The sequence below is a fragment of the Pipistrellus kuhlii genome, unplaced genomic scaffold (assembly GCF_014108245.1).
Source record: "Pipistrellus kuhlii isolate mPipKuh1 unplaced genomic scaffold, mPipKuh1.p scaffold_m20_p_3, whole genome shotgun sequence".
Classification (NCBI taxonomy): Eukaryota; Metazoa; Chordata; class Mammalia; order Chiroptera; family Vespertilionidae; genus Pipistrellus; species Pipistrellus kuhlii.
This window is the reverse complement of record NW_023425529.1, coordinates 41162382-41181588: the sequence shown is the minus strand read 5'-3', so window position 1 is coordinate 41181588 and position 19207 is coordinate 41162382. Positions and strand designations below refer to the sequence as shown.

Sequence of the window (19207 nt, the reverse complement as noted above, 5' to 3'; positions counted from 1 at the left end):
TGAGAGCCAGGATCTGGTTTTTGGAGGTTAAGCTTAAACCAGGGCATCATCCTGACCATTTGGAGTATAATTTGTAGTCCCAATCCTGAAGACCGACTGCATTACATGGCACTTGGCTAATGAGGAAGAAGAAGCTGTTGTTATGGGACAGAAAACAAATTAAGCTGAATAAGAATGGACATCTCCTCAAAACAGTATTGCAACCAAATCAAGTCCCAGATTAGCTGTCTAAATTTCCCAAGCTTTCCAAATATACGTGTCTCCCCACAAATGGAGTCTGGCTCTCATCCAGGGAGGAGTACAGGGGAATCGTTGAAAAGGGAGAACCCTGGGTTGTCAGTGGAGGAGTAGAGATCATGGGATGGCTGGGGAAAAGGCAACTCTGGGTAATGGGTATATGATCAAAAAGAGAAGCACAGCTTTAGCTTAAGGGAGTCAGCATCGTACTAACTGCAGAAGCAGCTGGTGCAGATGAAGGTGAGGACCAGGGTATATGTTAGAGCCTTGTGTACAAAGCCGGGAGATGCTGCAAAAGCCCATGGCTGTTCACGTGGGCTGCATTTCCCATGTGTCCTGTCCGGGCAGAGTCTGGTGGTGCTCTGCTCTACTTGTAAAGATGACAGCAGGAGACCCAAAAGCACAGTGACCAGTTGGCATTTATTAGTGTAGTTATTGTTTGTCACTGCAGCAAACACAGTAGAGGAACCAAGACTTTGTTATCACAAAGAAATAAATAAAGCTTATTTTTAGGAAAATTCTAACCGAGTTACTGAAATCTAGCAGTGGAGGAGCCCAGCCTGTGTGATGGATGAAGCTGGGGTAGAAGTCTTGATAAATTCTACCTAAAAGGAGCTTTCACTCATTGTGCCCCTCGCCAGAGCTGATCTTGGCTGCAGTTAGAGAATAAAAGGAAACCTAATAAAAAATGAGCTAAAACACTTGTGAATGTGTGACCTATCGGGGTGAGCTGACCGCGATGAGACAATCCGAAGGTGTTTACACAGGAGCCTCTCCAGACCGCTTCCGATTGATGTGCTCCAGGTGCGCGTGCTCTGAGGTGTCCAGTTCAATCTCGTATTTGGCTAGGATTTTGAGGATGGGCCTCAGCTTCAGCCACCACTGTTCCTTGGGGATGCGGTGCCTACAAAGGAATGAGGTAGATCAGGGGTGGGGAGTGTCCGGCGCGCAGACTGTAATAAGGCTCATGAAGTCACTTGGTCTGGCCCTGCCAAGGCCTTAGGGTGAGTTAATTAAATGTTCGGCCAGATATAGCAGGCTAATTTTAAAAAGGATCATTTTGTATGGCCCATGAATGACGTTATAAATATCCAAATGGCCCTTGACAGAAGAAAGGCTCCTCACCCCTGAGGGAGGTGTTGATTTAATTAATCTTTTAGCAAGGCAATCAACTATCAAATGCTTATGGGAAGAAGTGGAGCAAAAGAGGCTGGATTTAGAGCATGGGCATCGGATCCTAGGGACAGCTACAGATGTTACTCCTAAGAGAAAAACTGAAGGCCGTGAGCAGACCGGGAAAAGTAGACCTTGAAACTATCAGGGAGGGAATCACTCCAGGAAGCAGAGGTACTCACTCAAAATCGGTCTGATCCTTCAGCTCAGTCACTGGTTGAAAGACCAGGGCCCTCTTCCGCATCCCTAGCACGCAGCCCGAGTCTGGAGTATTGGCAAAAATCCGTCCTGCAATAAGGGATGGTCAGTCAGCTTCTATCCTGGGGAGTCTCTTCAGAGGGGCCTTACCTTCTTACCCCACCTACCATTGCGGTAACTCTCTTTAATTTTCCCAGTCATCCAGTTCATGGCCTTGGCACCCATCTTAGTGGCAAAATTCCTGTCAAATGGAGTTGGGCTACCACCCTAGAAAAAGAAACATAAAAATTACAGAGGGAGGGGCTCTAAATAGCAGAGATATCTGAAAACAGAGAAAAAGGAAAGAATGGACTCTGGTTACTGCCAGAAACAGAAATCTAGGAATATAATTATGAAAGGAAATCCTGGGATAGTTCTGGAACCTGGGAGAGCTGGCCAGGAATATTGGCCATTTGTCAGGTATAAGAGTTATTAATTAGGTAAAGGGATGACTGGTGTCACAATGGCCTCTTCTAGCTCCACCACTCCCAGATCCTCCTGTTCAGGTACTTCTAGTCTCATTGGCCACTCGGTCACTTCCCTACCGCTCTTCAACCTAGCACCTTTGTCAGCCATCATCCTCAGTGACACTGAAGTGTTCCTTGTAGCCCAGTCTGGATGCTCTTGGTAGCACCTCGGCACTAGAGGCCCAATGCACAAAATCCATGCAAGAGTGGGCCTTCATCCCCCACCCCTCCCCAGCTGCCAGCACCAGCTTCCCTCTGGCACCCGGGACCCAGGCTTCCCTCCAGCCACTGGCAGGCACCCAGGACTCAGGCTTCCCTCGCAGTCCCAACTTCGTCTGGAAGGTCATCCAGAAGGACATCCAGTCTAATTAGCATATTACGCTTTTATTATCATAGATGTAGATTTTTTTCTGAACTAAGAGAGAGTAGGGTGGAAAGTGGGAAGGAAAAACAGGAACGAGGTCTTCATACTTTCATGTAATAGTACCCCATTCCTGCAGGTACTCATTCAAACTGAGATACTGGGAATTCATCTGTGGGTAGAGGAAGGTCAAAGGGCAATGCTTAGATAGCATCAGCTGGGGACATTTGGGATGGGGAAGGTCTCAGACCACTAGTACTGTAAGTGAGGCCTACCTTGGGTGGGGATTGGATGTGGGGATTGGATGTGGGTGGTAGAAAGGAATTCCTTTTCCCTTGAAACCCAGTTAGTGGAGATGGAGCCCAGCAGCAGCAAGGTGCCTGCACTCATATTTCACAGGCTCCCTGTGAAATGGTGTGGAGCAAAGAACAATGGCTGAGGCTCATTCTGGCTCTCATCCAAGCTTAATGAATAGCCCTGAAAAAAGTATTTCTCCTCTCTGGGCCTCATTTTCTTCATTGCAATCAGTGGTTCTCAACTGGAGACAATTTGCCCTCCAGGGTACATTGACAGATTTTACTGTGATAACTTGGGATGGCCTTGCTACTGGTGTCTCATGGGCAGAGTCCAGGGATGCTCTTAAACTGTCCTGCAATGCACAGAACAGCCACTACGACAAAGAATTATCCTGCCCAAAACTGCAATAGTGTCGAGGTTGAGAAACCCTGCCCTAACTGAAGAGGATGTGCCACATAATCTCTAAGGCCATTTCCAGGGTAAAGACGGTTTGGTTCTGTGACTGTAAAAGACTGTAGGCCCATGCTGTCTGAGGCACCGACAGCCTCCAGCAGGTCAGAGGCCGGCGGGAGCCTCATAGATGGGAGGGTATGATCGTCTGGTGAAGGGCATGACCAGGGCGTCTTCCTTACCTGCTGCATGTGGCCAAGCACATTCTTCCTGCTGTCGAAGATCCCCTTGCCCTCCTCAGAGTACAGGTTGAAAATGAAGTCAGTAGTATAATTCTCATTGCACTTCTCATTCCTGCCAGGGAGAGACCAAATGCCGTGACTTTGGTTGTCTCCCTACCTCAGCACCCCCTTTCTGCCTCTGCAGGCTCTGTTCTGCCCTCTGCTAGCTCCTCTCATGATTCAGGTTCCCTCCCTTTGGATCCAGATTCCTCAGTGTCCCAACCCGGACCCGTCAGTGGGCTAGGGCCAACGCCTGGCTCTTTCCTCTCTTCACTTAGGAGCAAACCGTGGATGAGGTACCTTAACACCAAGCCCCTTTTCACAGTGGTTTTCATCTTTTGCACCAGATGTTCAACATTCGCCTAAAAAATGAAGCAGTAAATGCTAAGTCTGTGGGAGTGGATAAGGTCGGGCAAGTGCAGAGACCTCTTCCCCACCAGGATTCCCCCACAGGGAACTGGGCCTGATCCCCTTAGGAAGTTCAGGGCAGACTGAAACTTAAATGAAGACCGCAAATGAGGCAGGAAGAGGAAGAAGTGGGAGACAGCCGTGGTGACTGTCAGTTTTAGCCCCTGGCGACCCCTCTCCTTTTCCCTTCCTCGGGGTTTCCGGTTCCCTCGGAGGGCTGACTCTGCTCTCAGCGTCAGTCTTTACAGGAGTTGCTTGTATGTACACTTGGGAGGAACCTGTTCCTTCACTTGGGTTTTGAGTTGGGGGTAGGAGAGACAAAGCCCCTCCCTCCACTCCTGGCGGGGCTGGCTGCAGTCTTGGATTAGGGAACTCCTTCCGTTTCCACGGTGTGGCTCTTTTTTCCTCCAGGGAACTGGGATCTCGGAAAGTAAGGCTCATAGGGTCCCTCTGAGAGAGAGGAGTCAGGGCCTCACCCGGGAGGTGAACGGGCATCCCCTTCTCAAAACTGGAATGAGAGGAGCCCACGGTGGTAGCAAGAGAAATGGGAAGGGCAGTGCGATGTAGTAGAAAGGTCACCCACTTTCTCAATCAGGTATGAGTTGAGAAAGGTTTTTAACCTCTCTAAACCTTTCTCGTCTGTAATATGAAGATAGCATCGCCCTAGCATGTCTGTTGTGAAAATAAAAGGAAAAACACACAGAAAGGTCCGAACAGCATGCCATCCTTCTAAATGAATGCCCCAACAGTAGGCGCTGTGGTCACGAATGCGAGGTCACACCAAGGAACGCCTGCTCAGTGCTCCTCGCAGGACTCCCAGCTCTGTCCCCATCCTGAGCTCTCTCAGCTCAGGTCGCTGTGGGGATGGTGGGGACAGACCGAGGCAGGGGAGAGCCACCTAGCAAGCTCTGGGTGGCTGTCTACCTGCAGGTCTCGAATGGTGAAGGGCTCCTCAAAAATGTAGGCGGCATCAGCCCCAGCTGCCAGCCCTGCCATAGTGGCCAGGTAGCCGCAGTAGCCACCCATCGTTTCAATGATAAACACCCGACGCTTGGTGCCTGCTGCTGACTGCTTGATGCGGTCACAGGTCTGCAAAGACAAAGGGTCATAGAAAGACACGGTCAGGAAGTCTGATTCTTGTCACTTCCGTGGCCCTGCTCATAACCTAACCCTGGAACTATCTCCTCCCCGGGCACCTTAGGTTCCCGCCTTCAGGACAGCAGGCACACTGGCCGCACTCACTGCAGAGCTACCCTCTCCATTGCACAGAGCACGGAAATTAGGCTGTGACCTCAGGAAGGAAAAAAACTTTGGTATCAGTCTTAACACATTTCTCGGTCAGAGGACTCACAGATGAGGAGAATAAACACATATGAGTAGTTACACAGTCTGTGCAAATGCCTGGACTTAAAGAAGCAATTTTCAAATACTGCCACTGGGTTGGTACAAAAAAATATACCTCACTTCCCAGGACCAGACTCAGTCCAGAGCTTATAATCTTGGCCAGAGGCATGGGTGGGGGTGGGGGTGGGGGCTCTCACCGTGCAAATGGTATTGAGTGCTGTGTCAGCCCCCACACTGAAGTCTGAGCCAGGGACATTGTTGGAGACGGTGGCAGGAATGATCACAAACGGGATGCAGAGCTCGTCATACTGCTTCCTGCCCTCCATCAGCTCCAGGCCCCCGGTGTAGGCCTGAGAAGACAGCGGCAGGGCAGGATGAGGGGAGAGAGGGACGTGACGGAGGGTGGGAGGGCGAGGAGGAAATGGGACCGGCACTCACCTCAAAGCCCCCAATGATGACAAGGCCCTGAATGTTAAACTTAGTGATGTTGGCACTGATCTGCTCTAAGTTCTTCTTGGGCAGAGTCCTAATTGGGGATGGAGGTGGGTGGGAATGGGTGTGGGGGTGGGCAGGGAGGATAATGAAATTCGGGGAAGAGACAGCAGAGAGAGAAAAGTTAGAGGACACTTTACTTTTGATTTCTTGATTTGCGCCCTCTTCCCTACCCCACCCTCACCCAAGGACACACACTGTGGACTCTAAACTGCCAGAGCAGTTTGCTCTCACTGAAGTAACAGTGAGCACAGGGGGAGAATCCCAGACAACAGCAGTGGTCCCAGCGGACCCTGACCCATTGATGAACTGGCTCCCTTGAAGGGGCAACTAGGAGAGGGTGCTCCTGCAATGCCACTTACCTTTTAGTCCCAAGTTTAGAACCACCTTGGCCAGTCCAGCCCCCAACATAGCTCCAGCCAGCTTCCTCGATCTGCAGGGGAAGGTCAGATCGTACACTGACCCCACCTGAGGTCTGACCCACCCTGACACCCTCTGGTTGGAATAGGACCACCAAGGACTGGCTTTTCCCCACCTCGTTGGACATCTTCCGCCCTTTCTGCTCATTCCTAAATAATGCGCGCCCACCTATGTGAGGCACGGTGATGAGTTTTGGGATAGAGAATGAAATGAGACGTGTTGCTTGCAAGGGGTTCGGTTCAGTGGCCCTTGCCTGTTTCTACTGTCCCAAAATTAATCATCTACTTCTGCTTGAATTATGAGAAGAAAGGCAGTGAGGGACAGGGGTGGAAAAGAGGACAGACAGGTGACTCCTCCATGACTGCTCCGTGGCCCCAGACTACCACCCTCTTTCCTTTCGGCTCCCGTACCTGACCCTTGGCCAGGCCCTCAAAGCCGTCATGCACAACCAGGACTCGGTTGCCCTGGATGAGGCCAATTCTCACGGTGGAGCGGACGGCGGCATTCATGCCTGCTGCTGGGGCCCCCACATTCATCACGGCCACTGTGTGCAAGCCCGTCTGTGGAGGAGCAAGCAGAGAGGGAGCAGGGGAAAAGAGGGGACAGGTCAGAAAGGAAGCTGAACTGAGTCCCTTGTGGTCCTTGGATCAGGACATCTGCCTGACAACACACACTCCTCTCTGAGGGAACTCCTGTAGAGCTTGCTCCCTCATACAATGGAAGCAAAAGTCTGTATCACAAATCAGTCAATAAAGCTGCTGTCTCTGACCTCAGATATCTTATATAATAAAAGCTTAATATGCTAGGTGTCTGGTCGTCCGGTTGTCAGATCAACAAATCAAAGAATAATATTCTAAGGCTGCTCAACCACTCGCTATGATATGCACTGATCACCAGAGGGCAGATGCTCTCTGACTGGAAGGTTAGCTTGCTGTTGGGGTCTGGCCAATCAGGACTGAGCAAGATGGGCTGGACATGCCCTGGAGCCCTCCTGTGGTCCCTCCCCAGCTGGCCAACCTTGTGAGGTTGCTCTGGAAGGCCTCTAGTTGTTATGTAATGAATAAGAAGACCTTCCAGAGCAGCATTTCCCAAAGTGAGATCCTTGAACCACTTGCTTCCGAATCCACGTAGGGAGCTTATTAAATCTACCTCTTCCTGGGCCCTGTCCTAGATCTAAATCCCCTCTGGAGGAATGACCCAGGAATCTGCATCAGCACTAGGGACTCTGATCTACATAAATATAAGCACTCCTCCAGTGGAAGAGGAGGCTTCAATGCACTTAGGTGTGACTATTCCGATTTTCCCAGAGAAAATAATATCTAAGCCCTCTTTCCTGTCCCTTGTGTGCTATCTCGTCAGCCCTGAGTTGGTCATGGGTCCTGGTCAGAGATATCCAGGGCACGCTAAGAACACAGGGCTGGTGCCTGGGGGTGGGGCGCTAAGGAGAAGCATTTCATAGAGGGAGACTGGGGCCACACCAGGGTGAAGACTTGCCAGTACCTTAGACACTGGGGGTCTGACATGAGCCAGAAGCTTGTACACCTCCCAGTTGTTCATGAAGCTCCTGTAAAAAGTAGAGAGAGGTGTCTTCTGTCCGTTCCCCACGCCGGCAGCCAATGGGATCTGGTTTGAAGTTTTGCTCCCAATGTGAAACTCCACAGGGCAAATCTCTAAGGACATAAGTGGGGCAGCAGCAGGGACTGGGCAGGGTCTGCAAAGGGGGCACTAATTCATCGGACCCTCCCGAGCACTCTTCTCCCAAGGCTCAGCACAGAGACTGCCCCTTGCCTAGACACTTATAATCTAGCCAGGCCCCACAGGGAGGAATAACAAATTATAACAGGCCAGTCTCAGGGAGGGCATCCTTGGGATGAACTGAGCCTCAAAGTTACTTCACAACTAATTCTCTTGGGGAAGAAAGTTCGCAGAGACAACAAGAAGAGGAAGAGGGAGAGGCTCCTATTTTAGATCCGAAGCTCTGTGACTTTTGGCTTCATCTGGCATCTCATCGCTGTAGCTAGTGAGCTTCCGGTCGATTCCTCACCGGCCTCTCAGCTTCAGGGCTTCATCAAACTTCTTCTCGGACATGGCCTTGGTCACATCTTTGGTCTGAGGGAGGAGCACAGCAACAATCGTGACTCCAGGGCAGGGCACAGGGGAGGCCCATCCCACAGGGAGGCCCTGCCCATCTCTGGCGGGTGACTAAGTCCTGTCCACCCTGCACCCCACCTTTCCTATGCCACTCACGCTTTCACAGAAGTGTTTTTGTTTTTCCCTTAGTTTTCTGAATAATGAGCAGCAATAGAAGAAAGCTGCTCCAATGCTCTATTTATTAGAAGACAGGAAGAGTTGCTCACATATAAAACAGCATCTTCCTCCATCACACACTCAGGGCCCAACCTCAAGTAGCCCCTGAACCAGTGAGGGCATGAAGAAGACCCTGCAGATAACCCAGATGGGGAGGAAAGCTGACCCCGGCCATGTGCTCCCCCTCCACTGACTTCTGCTCTGGGAGATCCAGTTCCAAGAAGGCTGGAGCTGGTCTGGGCTGTAGGTCACTGGCACCCCAAGTCTCAGAGGGAAGCAGGCCAGGAGTTGGGAGCCAGCCCTGAGCATTCACGCCAGACACTTTAGCTCTCAGCCACGATGTTTGCTCTGTGGTATCAGTGATTCCTCTACAAGGGCCACACCATTTCCTGAGCACGCAACATTTCCAGGCACTGCATCAAACTCTTCACATTGCTTCTCTCCATCTTTATACCAGCCCTCCACGTGGGCATTAGTACCTCATGTTAGTGCAGAGAAGCATGTCCAGGGTATCAGAGGAAGATATAAGCTACCTAGCCAGACCTTAATAATATCCCCTGCTTTTAATAAAGTTTGGAGAGCCCTAGCTGGTTTGGCTCAGTGGATAGAGCGTCAGCCTGCAGACTAAAGGATCCCAGGTACGATTCTGGTCAAGGGCACATGCCAAGGTTGTGGGCTCAATCCCTAGTAGGGGGTGTGCAGGAGGCAGCCAATCAATGAGTCACTCATCGTTGATGTTCCTATCCCTCTTTTCCTCTCCTTTCTTCTCTGAAATCAATAAAAATATATTTTAAAAATAAAAAAATAAAGTTTGGAGTAAATCAGTGGTTGGTGTAAATCAGTGGTTGAGCATCAACCCATGAACTAGGAAGTCACAGTTCAATTCCCAGTCAGGACACATGCCTGAGTTGCAGACTCGATGCCCAGTAGGGACATGCAGAAGGCAGCCAACTGATGTTTCTCTCTTATCAATGTTTCTAGCTGTCTCTCCCCCTTCCACTCTCTCTCTAAAATTAATTAAAACTTTAAATAAATAAAGTTTGGAGAGATATTGCATTTCTCTTCTAATAGACTTGATGAAGGGGGCTTGAGGTTGGATATCATGAGATAATGGGTCTCAAGATGTAGAGTCTCCCATTCTTTAGGAACATGTCACAGATGGGGAAACTGAGGCTGGGTTGGAGAGGTTATGGCTGCTATGCAAAGCCCATGGCATCTTTCCCCAGACGTCTCTTACTCTGCTGTGCTGCCTTCCTTCTGCTCCTGCCCCCAGCAGCCCTGGAACTGGTCTCCTTCCCCATAAGCTCCAGCTCAGAGATGGGTTTGGGGCATTAGGAAGGGGCACTGGAATTGGTACTTACCACCTGGACGCACTCCATGAGAGGCAGGCGCACAGCCTGGTTACCAGACAGGCTCACCACACAGGCTGGGGTGTCTGGGGTCCCCTCCAGTAGTGCCATCACTGCTTCCACACCCATCCTGCTGCCCTGTAGGAGCCCAAGGAGCAAAGTCTGGTTCAGGCCTCCCTATGTTGGCCTGGCCTGGGGAACCAGGGCACTTAGCACCCTTTCCAACCCACAGGGTTGGGTTCCACATTTAAAGACTGTAGCCAAGAACTTACTGGGCTCTCCCTCCCTCCCCAGATTGCATCTAAAGCTTCCTGACTCTTCGTCCTCTTGCCATCAGAACCCATAAGGATACTATTTGATTCCAGAGAAACATGCCCCACTATAGCGGTCAAGGGGATCAATGAGGCTTAATAATATTCCCTTCTTATTGATAAAACAAGGAAGGATATTGCCTCTCTCTTCCAATGAAAGTAGGATAAGAGGGTTCAAACTGAGTGTCTGAGGTTAGATTAGATCTTAACTGCCCTGATGCTCATAGCTCTCAGATAGGAGACCTCACCATTGGGGGATCACATATGATAGTTTCCATTATTTTTTGCTACAGAAGCGAACTCTTGAGTGTAAGGGAATGGGCCCAGCCACTGCAGAGGCTGGTGGCGGGGCAGCGTGACCAGTGGTTTAAGGCCCTGTGCTAGTGAGGTACAGACTGCAGGGGAAGGACAACAAGCTGAAGGTTCTAAGGCAGGAGGGCCAACAAGCCCCAGGACTTACCAGGATTCGGTCAAAGGCTGATGGTGTCCCACCCCGCTGCACATGCCCCAAGACAGTGACCCGGGTGTCATATCCCAGACGCTTTACCACCAGCTGGAGAGACCAAGGGAGGAACAGAGAAAGGGATATACAGAATCAAAGAAAAAGAGACATAGATAAAGTGTGGACAACTTATCTTTTTGTCTTATAATGATTCCTGGTGGGAGGAAACCAGCAGGCGGGAACCCTGGGAGAGATCTTAACAACTTAAGAAGGACGAAGGAGAGACTCAGAAATCATTAGGGAACGGGCCCGGGGTGGGGAAGGTGTTCAAGACATCTTCAACTTCATTCATACTAACGTTCTTGACGTCTTCTGAGGTGATCGGTTTCCCATGCTTGTCAATGGCACCCTCAGCCACAATGATGATGTTCAGACGAGAACCACGGGTCCTTGTCTGGTCAAGCACAAAGAGGGACATGGTCAGCGGATAAAACCGATGGAAAGGAAACGGAACATCTGAAACAGGGTGAGGAATTTTACTGTTTACGAGTAAAATAAAGAAGTGCCAATACCTCGCTGAGCCGGCGACACAGGTGCTCCTCCCAGTCGTCATCCGGTGGACATTCCGGAATAAACACCCAGTCGGCACCACAGGAGAGAGAGGTGACAAGGGCGAGGTATCTGAGACGAGAACCAGAGGCATCACGCTAGGAGCCGCACTCCACAGATAGCCTCCCCGTGCCCAACACGTTCGCCAGTCCCCATCGCTGGCGAAAGCACTGAGGATCCTCAATTTCATCCTTGGGTTGAGGGTGACTATGGAGCCAGCTTCCCAAAGAGATTCTGCCCCTGCAGGGCACTCTCCATTCAGGCTCACCTCCCACAGGGGCTTCCATCTCAGAGCACTGCCTGTTCTTTCACACTGCGTGTGCCTGTGCACGTGCACGCATGTGCACTCACGCACATGTAGCCATACATGGGAGGTGCAGTGGGGACAGGGAAAGGGGCCACACTAAGAGGCACGGGTGCACCTCCAGGTCTGTACCACTGGAGGCCTCTCTGGGCTCCACAGGGAGAAGGAAAGGGCTAGTGCTGGGTCCATGGAATAAACAAGCCAAGATGGGGGATCTTACCCACAGTGCCGGCCCATGACCTCCAGCACAAACGTTCTCTGGTGGCTGCAAGAGACAAGACACTCACACTGTCCAAGTGTCCCTATGGTTAAGATCAGCTGTACCCACTGTTAGACCAAGTAACTCCTCTGGAGGAGGTATTTATGCTGCTAGGCCTCCCAGCAGGTTTCCTGAGAGAACAGGAAGACCTACAGGAAACATTTAGCCACAGGGTGTCCTTCCTAGGCCTGAGAGAACATAGCAGTGAAAGGAGTCAGTACTGCTATAGACAGTTTGGCTCAGATAGATTGTTGGCATGCAGACTAAAGGGTCCCAGGTTTAATTCTGGCCAACGCCACGTGTCCGGATTGTGAGTTCAATTCCCTCCAGTAGGAGATGTGCAGGAGGCAGCCAACCAATAATTTTCTCTCATCATTGATGTTTCTATCTCTTTATTTCTCTCCCTTTCTCTCTGAAATCAACCAAATATATAATACAAAAAAGCAAAGGTGTCAGTACTGAGGCTCTGATCCAGAAGGGATGGGGCTCGGGAAGAGAAGGAGAAAAAGGGAAAAGAAGTGAGGAAGAGAGAACGTGACTAACCTGGAATCCTTTAGGATTCCCCTGGGGTAAACTATTACCCTTCGTCCTCCCATTCTCCCACTCTGCCTCCAAGCCTCCTAACCGCTGAGCGTGGTGGTAATGGCCTCTACAATCTCTATGATGAGGTTGGAAAGGGTGGCTCAGGTTTGAGCTCCCTGGATTCACCTGTCTAGACACTAATTATGTGGGAGACTCAAGAGGTATAAAGACCTCAGAGCTACATGCTTGGACATTGGGCTAGACAGAGGCAAGAGGCCAATCTTACACATTTGAGAGCAGTGCAATTTCACTGCTCTAGGGATAATTCCTAGTTTAAAAAGTGTTCTAGCCTCAGAAAACTAGTCATTATAGTCACTATACCTCAAACACTTCCATCTTCTCTAGCTCGGAGCTCTTAGTCTGTCCCAGCTGCCACCCTCCCACGTGGTCCACCCCCAACCCTTACCTCTGAGCAGTAGTAGTGATGGCATCTACAATCTCTATGATCCGGTGCAGGGCAGAGTCAGTACCAATGGTCATATCGGTGCCACAAAAGTCATTGTCAATTGAGCCAACCAGACCCACGATGTTCAGGTAGCTAGACTTTTTAGCCTCCTCAGCCGTGATCTTACCTGACAATGGAAAGCAAACCAGGAGCCCTGGGTGAGGTGCCCGGCATGCCAAAGAGCAGACGGCCAGACAGAGGGGGAACTGGAGCCAGTGGGAAATGTAAGCAATGGCAGAGAAAGGAGGACAAAGACTGCCTGTTTGTTTAGGAAACGACTTTCTCCAATGGAAGGGAAGGTGTGTGTATGTGTGCACGCACAAACAATACCGATGAGAGCAACGTCTCACCCTCTTTCTGGAGGTCATTCAACAAGCCACTCCACTCAGAACGGAAGGTGTCAGCTCCAGTGAGGCTGCCATCACCCCCAATGACACACAGATTAGTAATCCCACGCTTCACCAGGTTGTGGGCCGCTCGGAGTCGCCCCTCTCGTTCCCGAAAGTCCTTGCACCGGGCACTGCCAATCACTGTGCCTCCCTTTGGGGAAGAGGGAGAAATCAACTCAACAGATGACACAGCCAAATTTGGGCTCAACATGCTCAGATTTCCCCTATTCCAATTCTGTAATGGGCTGACATAACCATGAGGTCCCTGGGGAGTTTCCTGACATCTTTAAGAGTCATTTGTTCCACCGAAACCAGTTTAGCTCAGTGGTCTGCGGACTGAAGGTTTGATTCCGGTCCAGGGCATGTACCTTGGTTGCGGGCACATCCCCAGTAGGGGGTGTGTAGGAGGCAGCTGGTTGATGTTTCTCTCTCATCAACGTTTCTAGCTCTGTATCTCTCTCCCTTCCTCTCTGTAAAAAATCAATAAAATATATATTAAAAAATGCATTAAAAAAAAAAGGCTGAAAACTGCCTAAAAAAAGAGTCATTTGTTCCATTGAAAGGAAAGAGGCAATAACACTGGCTGGGATGTCACAGCATCATTCCTCCATTCTGCTACACCTCTTAAAAGGCTTCTAAGATCAACCCATTTGCTTGAAGGCCTTGTTATCAACATGATTTTCCTCAAGGCGAATACATAGATGCCTGCTGGCTTTTGAAATAATCTCCACCCTTTGGAAGTTCTCCCTACTGGCCTGACATTAAGGACTGCATCATCTCAACGTGCTTGGCAGTATTTTCCCCTCTCCACACACTATGACTTCTAATTGTAACTGGGCACTGCCAGTCTTCTCCCTTCACTCTGTGGGATCCGGGTGTGAGTGGAAAGAACCCCAATACCCAGTTATTCACAGGAACAATAGCTTTGGATATAGAAAGCCTCAAATGTCCGAGGGTTTACAGATACCCCAAGAGAGGTAAATACACTTATTTTTCAAAAATCATATAAGCTTCTGATATCCAGAACTTTGGGGCACTGATGGAGACTTCTGGCTCATTCCCAGGCCACGTTATAGCAGGCACCATCTCTTGCCTGGAACCGTCACTAAGCCCTGCACATTAAATTTCTTGCCCTGGTGTGGTAGGGGACTGAGGCAAAGGATGGAGATACAAATATAATTTGTAAATTTTTCAGTAAATCAGAAAATGAGTACATAGTGACTTAAAGAATGACTTAAAGACAAAGGGTTATGAATATGATCAGGGTATTTTTAGTTTTTCGTTTGCTTGTTTGTTCGGTTGATTTTTAACTCTGAAAAGCTTTCTGGGTTCCTCCCTCTCTTAAATCATCTGGTTCCAGGCCACCTCATCACCATCACATGAGGTCTAGCATATTTCAGCCCTACTTCTGGCTCTGGCTCCAGTCCTCGGGTAAGGTTATTTTCAGGGCCAGACCTTCCCCGTGACCCCAGAGCAGGTCTTGCTTACATGTCAGTTCCCCAAGTCATGCCTATGACCTTTATATACAGAGCAAACTGTCCTATGATCACATCCCCACTCTCTACCCCATTTTAGAAAACCAGGATGATACTTTCAGATGCAAAGAGTAAAGGGCAAGCACAGCCCCTACCTCGTCACTGAATCTCTTCCCATCAAACCACATGGCAGGGAACTGGGGAAACCATGAGCCCAAGGCAGCGTGGGGTGAAACAAGGACAAAACATGGGACAGACGTCCTCTAGAACGTACCAGCTGAAGCATCATTGAAACGCTCTCCCAGGTGGCTTCCCTGATGTGCTCGCCACCATCCACCAGGCCTTGATAACCCTGTGGGGCACATGAGACCCATTCAGTCTCTGCTAGGCTTCCCCCTGAACTCCCAGGATCAAGACAGGACCTGGGAAGAGGTTCTCAGAGAATGAAGTCACCTGCTCCCATTACAGATTCCCGGATACTTGTGAGACTAACACAGTCCAAGGAAGGAGATGTTAACGTTTCAGTACCCTCTTCTAGTTTCTCCCATTTTCTACGTCCTCCTTAATACTTAATTTTAATTCTTCTGTTCTTGGCTCATCCCATTCCTTCTAACCTGCTTCCCAGGGGAACTACATAACAGATGGTTTTGGTAACAGCGGAGAAGAAAAGGGGATGTTGGAGGGAGGGAGGGAGAGGAATGTAACTTGAAAAGACAAGAGACTATACAATTAAAGAGAAGACAGCTAAAACTTCCCTAAAGAAAAGTGACAAAGAACAAGAGGAAATGAAAAGAAGGGAAACAAAGAGGAATTAGAACCTCAGAAAGCTGGGCAAACTACAGAAATCTAGGACTCTTTCCTCCTGCGGCTCTACCTCTGGATTTACTCAATTTGCTGTGAAATACTAACTCACTTCAGCTTCTCTCTCTGTTTTGGAGGGAGGTGGAGGGAAGACAGGTATTTCTTCCTTTAAACTGAACAGGCAACATGGGGACCCAGTCCTCAGATCTCTGAGTCCCATCATCATTACTGAGGCTGAGAGCGGGGAGGGAGCCAAGACAATCAGACACAGCAATGTAACTGGGAGGTAAGGAAAGAGGAAGTGGGAAGAGGAAAGGAGCAGGTTAAGCATATAGCAAAAAAAGAAAAAAAGAAAAGGAAATGGAGAACAAAGTAGACAACCAACCTCATGGACAAAGAAGACACGGGCACCAGTAAAGATACCAACTCGGACCACAGCCCTGACAGCAGCATTCATTCCTGCAAGGAGAAAAGAAGAGAGAAAGAGGTTACTCCTAAGAAAAGCAGCCCTTTAATCCAAGATAGGAGACAGTTCTTTTTCCTATTTTATTTTGTTTTATATATTTTATTGATTTCAGAGAGGAAGGGAGAAGGAGAGAGAGAGATAAAAACAGCAATAATGCTAAAGAATCACTAATAGGCTGCTCCCTGCCTACCCCACATTGGGGATTGAGCCCACAACCCAGGCATGTACCCAGGTCAATACTTAACCACTGAACCACACTGGCCAGGCTTTTTCCCTATTTTTTAAAAAATATATATTTTTATTGATTTCAGAGAAAGGAGGGGAGAGGAAGAGAGACAGAAACATAAATGATGAGAGAGAAACTGATCGGCTGTCTCCTGCACATACCCCACTGGGGACAGAGCCGCAACCTGGGCATGTGCCTTGATGGGAAATCGAACCAGGACCTTTTGGTTCATAGGTTGATGCTCAACCACTGAGCCACACTGGCTGGGCTGGGCTTTTTTCTAAATCTAGAATATTCCTTTCTTCCAGGTCTCAATGTTAATGTAGCTCCAGATACCCCCCTCACTTTTCCCTCCCAAAAATCCTATCTTTCCTTGCCAGGGCAATCTGGGGAATAATAATTTGAATGCTTATTGTGTTAGATACTACTAAGTGCTTATCAAACATCATCTCAATTAATCCTATCCACAACCCTGGAGGTGCCTCCATTTTACAAATTTTGGAAACTGAAGTTCCAAGAGGTCAAGGAAACAGAGCTAGTACTCTTAAAAAGCTCAGATATGAATCCAAGTCCTAAAATGCCTAAACCAACACTACTGACCTCCAGGCTATGTCCTCCTAACCTCAATGGCTATCCTAGGTTTGTTTTTGTTTTGTTTTTTGCCTTCTGCACTGAATCTAGACAGACATCCAGGTTTGGTAGGCTTTTCAGGACAAAGACATGACTCTCTGAGGCTCAGTGACCAGTCTCCACACATATACAACATTTTAGTGTCATTTGAGTTGGTGTATGTTCCAATGTGTAGCACTTAGTTGAGATTCTCTGGCTTATAATAATGTGAGAAGGAACTCAAGATGATGTTCAAGGAATCATAGCGTCATAAGAGATCAACTTCTTATTCAGGATATCCCAGTAGTATGTATTTTTGTTTCAATCTAAAATCTAGTTGCATGCTCCTTAACCCTACTACCTGGGGAAATACCATCTACCAGTGAGCACTAGAGAAGCCAGTGATCGAAAAATCTGCAGCACAAGACTAAAATTCGCCACACACTACTGCATAACCCAAAGCTCTCTGGAAAGGAAGAGAATAGAAAAAAACCAGAATGTCTGCTTCTGGTTGTTTTGTTTTTTTAGGCTAATATGGCTGTAAGCTCCAAACCATATTGGAGGTCCATTCACTCATTGAACAAATATTTGTGAATATATATCATGTTTCTGGCGCTATGTAGGCACTGGGGATACAGCTGAGAAGAACACAGAGTTAGGGGATACAGAGATAAAGGTAATGGTCCTCAAGACCTGTGAAGAATTATAATAAGGTGACAATATGGGTCCATGTACAACATGTAGTGGGAACAAGGAGAAGGAGCATTTCAGCTGCTAGGAGGAAGCCTGGGAAGGCTGTATAGAAAAGACCATTTGTGCTAAGACCTACAGGACAATTTCCATTTAATCTTTTTGTCAGGTGGACAATTTGGGGGAAAATGTTCCAGGCAGGGAGAATAACACAAATAAAGGCAAGTTTGAAGGAATAACCTTAGGTAATTCAGTATTATAAAAAATAAAATATAAAACAGGAAGTGGTGAGCAATGAAGCTACACAGGTGGACAGGCACCTGTAAGCTATGTGAGAAAGTGGACCAGTGTTTGACTAAGGATCATTCTGTAGGCCAATGTTTGACTAAGGATCCATGGGTAATGGTTTTGTGGGCATGGGCACTTCTTCTGGAAGAAGGTCCACAGCTTTCGTTGATTCTTTTTTTTTTTTTTTTTTAAATATATTTTATTGACTTTTTAACAGAGAGGAAGGGAGAGAGATAGAGAGCTAGAAACGTCGATGAGAGAGAAACATTGGCCAGCTGCCTCTTGCACACCCCCTACCGGGGATGTGCCCGCAACCAATGTACATGCCCTTGACTGGAATCGAACCTGGGACCCTTCAGTCCGCAGACCGACGCTCTACCACTGAGCCAAACCGGCTTCGGCTCGTTTGATTCTTAAAAGAGTTTGTGACCAAAAAAATTTACAGACTATGGAGAATCACTGAAGCACTGTGAGAGTGCAGGGACAGGATGAGATCAACATATCAGGAGATGGCTCTGGCAATGTGGAGGACACACTGAAAAAGATGCACAAGGATTGGATGGCCATCAGATAGCCCAGACAAAAAATGAGAGTGATATTTGTTGCAAAACAGAGATATTGGACAGGAGACACCAGGAAACAGAAGTAATAGGACTTACATCTAATCAGCAATGTGATTAGATTTCAAAGTTCTGTGGAAGAAGAGGAAATCCCATGACTGACTTTCACAAAAGGTAAAACTGTTGTGCAGTTAACTGAGCAGAGGCAGGTTTTGATTTGGGAAGATAGGGGTGGGGATGATACACTCATATTTTGAGTTGAGTTCCTGTGGGACATCATGTGAACTTGGAAGAGACTGTCTCAAGAGAATACGAAGAATTAGAAGGGAAAAGGACACGGAAAGAAACCCGGAGGAAAACCAACATTGAAGGAATGGGCAGGGGATGAGGAATCCATGAAGGAAACTTTTTTTCCCCCCAATATATTTTATTGATTTTTTACAGAGAGGAAGGGAGAGATAGAGAGCTAGAAACGTCGATGAGAGAGAAACATGGACCAGCTGCCTCTTGCACACCCCTCACCGGGTATGTACCCGCAACCAACGTACATGCCCTTGACCGGAATCGAACCTGGGACCCCTCAGTCCATAGGCCGACGCTCTATGGTTGAGCCAAACCGGTTTCGGTTGAAGGAAACTCTTTAAGGAGCAACCAGAAAGGCAAAAGGAGACCAGGACTTAGCAATGTCTTCAAAGCCATAGGGGACAGTTTTTTAAGATGTGGGAACAGAGTCTAATGCTTCTGATAATTAAAATAACAACCGCAAGGTCGGGCATGCCAACAAGAGATCATTGGTGAGCACAGATTTCGTTTGATTCTTTTTTTGGCATGCCCGAAAATCAAACGAAAGCTGTGGACCTTCTTCCAGAAGAAGTGCCCATGCCCACAAAACCATTACCCATGTCAAACATTGGCCTAATATCAAATATCAAAGCTTATTTACAACATCACTGAAGCAAATAAGGCTAGAGGTCAGAGTTGACACCCT

At 48.4% G+C, this 19207-nt stretch overlaps 1 protein-coding gene across 2 annotated transcripts in view; it reads right to left on the bottom strand.

Annotated features, from left to right (window-relative positions):
* Positions 1–638: 638 nt before the first annotated feature.
* PFKM (phosphofructokinase, muscle) overlaps positions 639–19207 on the bottom strand; it is a 46732-nt gene continuing 28163 nt past the window's right edge. For both annotated transcript variants that reach the window (XM_045589012.1, XM_045589013.1), the window contains exons 3-23: positions 15766–15839; positions 14854–14931; positions 13066–13255; positions 12677–12842; positions 11650–11694; positions 11089–11197; positions 10875–10970; positions 10535–10627; positions 9776–9901; positions 8152–8216; positions 7608–7671; positions 6518–6667; positions 6050–6120; positions 5634–5721; positions 5393–5545; positions 4776–4940; positions 3744–3805; positions 3405–3516; positions 1776–1875; positions 1593–1698; positions 639–1141 (exon numbers count right to left, since the gene is read on the bottom strand). In XM_045589012.1, coding sequence (XP_045444968.1) covers positions 997–1141; positions 1593–1698; positions 1776–1875; positions 3405–3516; positions 3744–3805; positions 4776–4940; positions 5393–5545; positions 5634–5721; positions 6050–6120; positions 6518–6667; positions 7608–7671; positions 8152–8216; positions 9776–9901; positions 10535–10627; positions 10875–10970; positions 11089–11197; positions 11650–11694; positions 12677–12842; positions 13066–13255; positions 14854–14931; positions 15766–15839 — 2258 coding nt within the window. In that variant the 3' untranslated portion in view covers positions 639–996. The remainder of the gene's footprint in view (positions 1142–1592; positions 1699–1775; positions 1876–3404; positions 3517–3743; positions 3806–4775; positions 4941–5392; positions 5546–5633; positions 5722–6049; positions 6121–6517; positions 6668–7607; positions 7672–8151; positions 8217–9775; positions 9902–10534; positions 10628–10874; positions 10971–11088; positions 11198–11649; positions 11695–12676; positions 12843–13065; positions 13256–14853; positions 14932–15765; positions 15840–19207) is intronic.